General features: G+C 37.0%; 1 protein-coding gene across 1 annotated transcript in view; it reads right to left on the bottom strand.

Moving 5' to 3' along the window:
• The window catches only part of atrnl1a (attractin-like 1a), a 273,170-nt gene that overhangs the window by 219,503 nt on the left and 44,892 nt on the right, over nt 1-8,775 (bottom strand). The window contains exon 10 of the mRNA XM_016516416.1: nt 7,992-8,146. Within this exon, the coding sequence (XP_016371902.1) occupies nt 7,992-8,146 (155 nt within the window). The remainder of the gene's footprint in view (nt 1-7,991; nt 8,147-8,775) is intronic.

Consider the following 8,775-nt stretch of genomic DNA (forward strand, 5'->3'; position numbering starts at 1 on the left):
GTAAACCTAGGGGAAACACTGTATATATTTATATATTAATGTAATTTATTCTTGTGATGGGAGAGCTGAATTTTCAGCAGCCAGAAATCACTGTAAATCCGTGCTCATGTAACATCATTATTAATGTTGAAAAAAGTTGTGATGCTTATTATTTATTTGGAAACCATTATACATTTTTTCAGGACTCATTTGATTTATTTGAAATAGAAATCTTTTGTAACATTATAAATGTCCTTACAATTTAATGCTATAGAGTTTCAAAAGCCATCACACACTTTCTTAGTCAACACAGACTGCCACAACATTACTATGTAAATTTGGCATTTACCCCTCAGAGTTCTTAGGCAAACAGGGAGCAGAGAAAGTATGGCCATGCACGCAGCAGCCGCTTGCTTTAGTTAAAAATAACAAGTGTTCTGTGAATGTTGATGCTTTAATAACAAATATTTATCGGGAGCGTGTATGCTGGGATTTCATAAATTTCATGGAGAAAAAAGTAACGTAAATAGTAATGTAACTAATTACTAATTACTTTTGAAATAAAGTAATCAGAACAGTAACATGATTACTTTTAAAAGGAGTAATCAGTAATCAGTCATTTGATTACATTTTCAGAGTAACTTGCCCAACACTGTTCATCACAAAGAATTAGCAAAACTTATGTTTCCGAACTTGTTTCCGAAAGATCATGTCACATCCTGTCTCCTGGGATTGCATTCATCTGACTGATTTTTGAATGCAGCATAGATGTACTGTTTACTTCACTGCCTATGATATTGCACGTTCAATTCCGTGACAGTTGAGCTAAGAAATAAAGATGGCTTTTGAAAGTTTTGGTTGGTGGTCAGTTTGAGTGTAAATGTATGATTTGACAAACTTTTTCCATATTTGATGTCATTTCTAGCAAAAAAAAAACAGTTGTTGCAGATCACTAAATTATTATACTGCTTCAGAGGTTTGTCCGAAATCAGTTTAGGGAGGTATTACCTTCATGCATAAATGCATTCGGACACAGCCACTGTCTTCGTCCATCATAGTTCGGGTCAAACATTGTACACTACCCCACAGTCTTCTGGCTGGAATAATTCATTACTTCAATAAATCTGGTCCAAATTTCTACAGATCTAAAGGTGACATTCATATTCTCTCAAATGGTAAAACCGCTCCTGATAGTCATCGTTGGCTCTGCCTAGATTTCATTTCCTCACAGGATATTGGCTCAACTCCCATTGCTAAGGTACAGGAGACAAAGAAACAGAGCGAAGAAACACTGGATGACAGGAACAGATAGAGCACAGGTAGAGAACAGGAGATGCATTAGGAAGGAAATCAAACCCCTTTTAATTGCAATCTTAATAAAATATGTTTTGTGCCGAGGCAATCTGCTACCTAGTCTGCTGGTTGTATTAAAACATAAGGTCTGTGCAGAAAAAAACACAGCTTCACAACGCCTCTCAGCCAGAGCGCTACAATTTTAATTAGGGTTCATTTTCCCTGAATCTAATTAGAAGTACGAGAGTGGGGGAAGACATGGCAAGAGGGTACGCAAATGAAAACTGCTTTCTGTGTCATCCTGAATTCAGTCCCTCATTGCGAGAAAAACTGCATAAAAAGAGCTAATAATGCCCCTTCTCTCTCCTCAAAAGTTGAGTCAGAGTAAAAATAAAAAGAAAGAAAGAGAAATTAATGGAGAGATGGAGTGTGCTCTTGAGCAAAAAGAGGTGAGGGTTGAGGACAGGACAGGGAACTTGCCACAGGTGGGAATTAAATAACATTAAAAAGCTCATTAATGCAAACGAATGAAGAGGAAATTAGGCCCAATTCGCATTCCGGGAAAGTACATACTGCATACTTTATAGTGTGTACGGTATGCGCTCTAGTTAGACAGTATGCCACAACTTGGGACAGACCATCATATCATATACTGTTTTTGTTTACATGTCATGCATGTAGCTAAATTATGAAAAATTAAAAGGAAAAATAGTACAAATCTTGTACTATGTCCCACATACTATGATTTGGCAAGCATTAATCTTCACTTAATACTGTTTAGGAAAATATGCAAACTGAGTAGTAACCAAAATGAAGTTATTTTGGATATGTGACAATGTCTGTCTGAAAACTGACATAGACAACATTTCAGACATTAGCACAAGGGATTTCGCGACAACATTTCAGTCCTTATTAATGAGGATGTCAGAATATGACTTGATTAAAGGGGACATATAATGCAATTTAAATTTTTCCTTTCTCTTTGGAGTGTTACAAGCTCTTGGTGCATAAAGAAGATCTGTAAAGTTGCAAAGACTAAAGTCTCAAATCCAAAGAGATATTCTTTATAAAAGTTAAGAGTCAACCACTCATACCTAAAATGGCTCGTTCTAACACGCCCCCACATATCTACATCACTATGTGGGAAATTTGCATAACGCCGCCCAAATGTTAACGCAAAGAAAGAAGTTCGATATACAAGTGTTTAAACTACCAAATAGATTTACTTGCACATATTTCAGAACCGGAATATCAGATATTTCATAATATAGTGAGCATGTTTGTGAATATTTTGAATAAAACAGGAAAAACGAAATAAAAGCGATCCATGTGTCATACAGATCTATTGTGGCTGCGTTGTTTCACATGACAAGCATGACGCGTTTTAGGCGATACATTCTAAAATAACGGTCGCCTAAAAAAACTCACGCTGGGGGCTCAGCTAGAACTGAAAAACTGAATACTGAACAGTTGTGCCCAAAGTCCTAAAACGGTATGGCTTTTTGACCCAAGACGCCGCTGGGTTCACAGCAACAGAGACAATAGTAAATAAATAAATAAATAAAAAACCCAAGAGAAGTTGATGTTTTGACTTTTTTTGTAGCTAGAGCAAACTTATTTGTAGCTCTTTAATGTATGGCATTTCACTTGATCACAGCGGGCCTGTTTACATCTGGTCACTTCATGTGTTTTCTGTGATTGGATAGCTATCCGATTGTGAAAAGACCAGGTGTAAATGCCTTCCAAAACACTTTCGAGGCGGATTTCAATTCCAGATGAAACTGTATAATTGTAAACGTAAGTTTTACTCCTCCCAAAATGTTAAAATAACATGTGAGAGCGTGTTATAAGACATAGCCAGATAACTGCCACAAATGAAACTGAAAGCAAGTCGCAAACACTCAACATACAATCATCTTCACTAAAAGTAGTAACACTAACTTATCTTTCCAGTGCTGATGCCGCCTGTTGTGGTCTTTGATCTTGAAATTAGCTGATGATTAATAAAATGCAGCGCATATCTGGTGCCTTCATTGACGTGAACTTTGTTAAATTTGCATATAGTGCGGGAATTGAAAATCGCACTTACACACTTACGTTTTGTGGAGACTATTTTATTACAGTTTTACTTTTTAAACGTTTTTGTTTTGACAACACACTTCTTACAACTTACACACTTCACACAAGTTCTTATTTATGTTTTTTTTTTTTTTTTATGGAACAAATACATTGGTAACACTTTACAATAAGGTTCATTAGTTAACATTAGTTAACTACTTTAGTTAACATGAACTAAGAATGAACAATACTTCTACAGCATTTATTAATCTTAGTTAATGTTAATTTCAACATTTACTGATGCATCATTAAAAACTAAATTTGTGCTTGTTAACAATAGTTAATGCACTGTGAATTAACATGAACTAACAAGAGAACAACTGTATTTTCAGTAACTAACATTAACAAAGATTAATAAACACTGTAATAAATGTATTGTTCATTGTTCGTTCATGTTAGTCAATACATTAACTAACATTAACAAATGGAATCTTGTTGTAAAGTTTTACCAATACATTTTATGCAACAAATAAATGGCTTAATGTTGCCTCAGCAATATGTTGTCTGTTACAGGTTTTACACTGACGTGAAAAAAAAAATTCTTTTTTTTAATAATATATGAATCTTAACATTAATCTTATCTTAATTAATTAAATTGAGTTAACAATGCCTAAAGGAATAGTTCACACAAAAATGAAAATATCCATTCAAGATGCATCAGCTGTTGACTCTCATTCTGATGGCACCTATTCACTGCAGAGGATCCATTGGTGAGCAAGTGATGCTAAATTTATCCAATTCTGTACCGATAAAGAAACAAACTCATCTACATTTGGGACGGCCTGAGGGTGTAGCAGATTTTCATTTTTGGGTGAATTATTCCTTCACGTTTTATGGTCAACTAAAACACATAAGTAAGCTACAACACAAATGTGATGAACTACTTTGCTTGCAAAGTTAAGTAATTAGTTTCCGCAGGTTTTCCAAGTCATTTCAAACTTAAATAAATAAAGAATTTAGAAAAGTACCAGCTGCAGTAAAAAGCAGGTTTGCAAAGTAGTGCAATTCTAAAAGAGCACAATCACTGCACTCAATGCAAACATAATCAGTCCAATAAACAGTCATTTAAATACAAACAGCATTTTACAAGGTATCAAGTCAAGAAAAGCGTTTGTTCATCACTTCAGTGTGTTTCATAACACTACAGCAGGTTGGAAGGGCTGCCCTCTGTATCCTCAACGTTAAGAACAGAAGACCAACAGTTATGAGCAATTCCAGGAGCATTTCCAGAAAGCCTGCTAGTGATTAGAAAATGGCCTAATTTGCTACTTTAATGAATTAAGTGAGTGGAGCAGATTTTAGGCCAGTGCTTTAGTGGTAGTGATAGATATGTGGACAGACCAGTATGTGTAAAGCCAGTCAAGGTTGTCCAAGCGAACTTGTGCAATCAGACAAAGTGGCTTGAGCGCACAGAGCCAACCCAGACTCAAGCCAAAAATGACCACTCCCTAAGACCAGAACAGAACCAGCAAGGTCCAATGAGTCCACAAGCCGTTACTACTACTTGAGCTGCAAAATTCTGTGCAAACATACTGCAGTAGAGCAGTGCCAGGTGGAAGTGATAGTTGCTAGTCTACATTTACAGAAGTATGAAACACTGTGGGAGGAATTCGCTAAGAACGAGCACAATCTCTTACTTCCTCGCATCCTTTCTCTCGCCCTCCCCTGGCTTTACAACCTCCTTGTCTAAGGTACTGTAAAAGATATTCATAAAATAACAGACACCATCTGGCCTGCTGGCATTCGCTGCTTTTTATGAGGATTTAATGATGGCTAAATATTACTGTCAGCACTGAAAGGAACACTTCAAATCATTCATTGATATTCCTCGTAAAAGTACCATTCAAAAACCCACATTAGCCAAAGTTGCCAAAGGCCATAGTAAACCTATAGTGTGTGGATCATGCTCTACTGGGACAAAGTAAGCCATAGAGAATATCAAACAACAGTCGTAAAATTCATCGTTGGCTTGCAGGAGAAAAGTCGCGTATGTTAATTGGTGTTTAATATTTTAAGGTAAGTGCAATGTAAAACATGCTGTGCACACTTTGTTCTCCAAATCAGCCCATTATAAATTATTATTTAAAGTGTTGTCAACGTTTACAGTGCCTGACTCTGCAGAAGAAAGTTTTGTGAACTTGAAAAGTCTACAAGCAAAAATAATTTCATAAGTTTTTTTAAAGCTCTGTGGCACAGCACCACCCTGTGAGTGAAGAAATGAAAGTGTACCACCAGATACCTTCAGACAGATGCCTATGGCCAGACATTATACCAGAGGTCAAAGGTTTCAGAAGCAATCCATCACAGAGGTCTTGCCTTGAGAAAGGTCATACTGAGGATATCTGTAAACCTACATTAACAGCCCCTTAGCTGCGTGTGTGCTTACAGATTTACAAATGATCTGCATGACTGCAGCAACACACATACACGCTCTGTTCCAAAACCTAGCAAGTCGCCTTGCTGGACTGTATGCAGCCTACATAAACAGCTGCCTTCTAAGGCCAAAAGCATACTTCGTTTTTATGCATCAGCAAAGTATGTGCAAAGCCAGATTTTTCTAACCATGCAAATTCTGTATGCTTAGCTCGCACATGTGCCTTGAATAATTTTGTGAGTGTGAGTGTGTGTGTGTGTGTGTGTGTGCAATAAGTTGCTCCACAAGTTGCCAACACTAAAGAAACTGAAGAGATAGAACAATAACATCATCAAACTATTTATGCCTGCGTTGACGAGCACTTGACAAGAACTACAAGTTGCACACTGAAGACTTGGCTTACAAATGATTTTAACAGTTTGGCTTTAACATGTTGGTAACATTGTGATACTCTAATAAGCCTAAAATACATAGCACGCACAAATACTGTGTAAAAATGTCCCTTCATAATTATATTAAACATTTTATCAATATATTCTGTAGTAAAATAAATTGCAAACAAATAGGCTCTGTCCCAATTGGCACACTTGTTGTGTAAGGGTGTAGAAGTCATCTTGCATACTTGCAATGGTCGTCGCATATGTATGTCTATGAAGTGTCACCATTTGTCATTTAGCGTTAAGAAACCCAAGCTCGTTGGAAAAATGTGCCTGTGGCGACATTTCTGCAAAATGGTATTACGTTGCTTCTTGCACATTTTGCAACACTTTTAAAGAGTGGCACTAAAAGCATGTTCAGTTTTATCTGAAACAGATTATCACGTTGGTTGTTGGGTGTATTACAGCAATTCAAAACTTAAACGTCTAGGGAGTGGCACTAAAAGTTAAATTATCGATGTTGATGAAAATAATGTACCACCTAAATTAAACCTAACTGATAGTGTTAGCAATGCAAACGTGACACCAAAACACATTTGCAGAAGCAACCATGCCATTTGAGCTTGCTTCTACATGTCTTCTATCTTTTTTTTGTGACTCTCGTTTCAAGTATAATGCCATAACAGGTGAGCTACCGAGCAAGTTTACTACATCAGAAAAGATGTACATATGGAGCTGGTTATGTGATGCAAACATCAAAATGTATCAGTTTACAAATTACGTTCTATGGTAAAAGTGTTTAAAGATCATAACATAGTACTGTGCAAGGAACCATACAAAAATAGGTCTTTATTAAACAATAATCTGCCCCTGTAATTAAACTTTGTGTGAAAGTTATAAATGTTGGCTGTGTTGTACTTCCACTAGTGTTCCTTTCAGCTGGAAGCCGCAGTGAATTTTATGGTAATTTTTTGAGTTTTGTAAAAATGTAGAGGTACATTTTTCCAGTGAGCCTAGGTTGGCATTTAGGTTTCAAAAAAAGTGTGCTGCATTTGGGACATAACTGACATTTTGTTCACTTTCCCATCTTTTTTTTTCTTACAGGCACAATGCATTCTGAAATTGCCGTTAGAATTTGACCAATGAAGGAAGCTAAATTATACCATTCAAACTGGCTTCATGTCTTTAGCATATAATGCCTTAAAATATCTACATAGGCAGTTTACTAAGTTTTGGAACAGAGCCACAGACACTCACTTCCAAAAAGTGAAAAGTGAGAGCACTGATGAGGTGGTATGTGGACTATTTAAAGGTTCTGCACTGGGAGGTCTTCCATGAGGGTACCACCAAAGATCTGATTACAGACACCACACATGCAGTCACTGCATCCTGTATGTGTCTCGCTTGCATATGTCAGCAATATTCTGGGAAATTCCATTATGACTCAACTGTGCATTCCAGTAGATCTCCACTGGCTTATCAGCTTTCTGTAATGAACTGTGAGTAATATCACACTGCAGCAGCTTGAACGAAATGAAACAATTTACAGTAACTGTACCACTGTGTGTGCATGCATTCTGTTTCTCATAACACGTCACTGGATCCATTCATACTGAAGAGTCATAAAATATTATGTGTATGGTAAATTAATCCAAAGTGTGGTAGTTTTGTATGTTATAAAGCTTCATTAAATATGAAGTGCAAAAAATTCCAAACAATGGCACTATTATTATTTTTTACAAAGATCACAAATGGGAATTTGGGAAGAATCACTATTATTGCAGTTCCACACTTTACCTTTAAGGAAGTACTAGTGTAATCAGAGAAAGGAGGTCACAGGTGGTTCATACCGATGTCATAGGACAGGAAGTCAGAGGAGAAGCATTTGGCCCCATTACTGAGTGAGGTGTCATTATGAGTGTTTCCCCCGAACACCAGCAGAACTCCACTGATGAGCACAGTGGAGTGGAGGTATCTTGCCAGACCGCTTTCCTTCAGAATAAACCTGGGGAGAAGCAAACACACATCTCATTGGCTATTGTAATGCAGTGTATGCGTGAGTGTTTAGCTTATGGGATGGAACAGTTGGTCTGAAGGTCGCTCTCCACAGGCTAGGTCAGATACGCAGACGGGCGCCATCAGTAATATGGCAACACAGAGACATCTACCCACACACAGAAACACACACGTATGCATAAGCACTTGTGCACACACAATCACAAACTCACAAAACTCACATTGTGTCACATGAAGAACCAGACATGTTCAGCATAACATAGTAACAGTTATTGGTTTGTTTCAAGTCAGTAATAATAACTGAACAGTAAGAAATTCAGATTGTTTTAGTAACTGTTTATTATTCACTAAAAATAACCATTCAGTTAGGAATCAGACTACACTGAATCATTCGTTCAGGAATCAGACTACACTGGTCACGCTGAATGTTTTTGATCCTCTAAAAAGAACCAGTTCATAAAAGTTGTTTATTCATGAATCAGACAAAGGCCCAATCCCAATTCTATTTTATACCCCTTCCCCTTCCCCTACCCCTACCCCTAAAAATATTCCCCTAAGGATTGGGACACCACTACTATGCCGTCACACGTCATCATACGTCGTCTAGCTCCTACAATA

This window comes from Sinocyclocheilus rhinocerous, unplaced genomic scaffold (genome assembly GCF_001515625.1).
Source record: "Sinocyclocheilus rhinocerous isolate Xijiao unplaced genomic scaffold, SAMN03320098_v1.1 scaffold1829, whole genome shotgun sequence".
NCBI lineage: Eukaryota > Metazoa > Chordata > Actinopteri > Cypriniformes > Cyprinidae > Sinocyclocheilus > Sinocyclocheilus rhinocerous.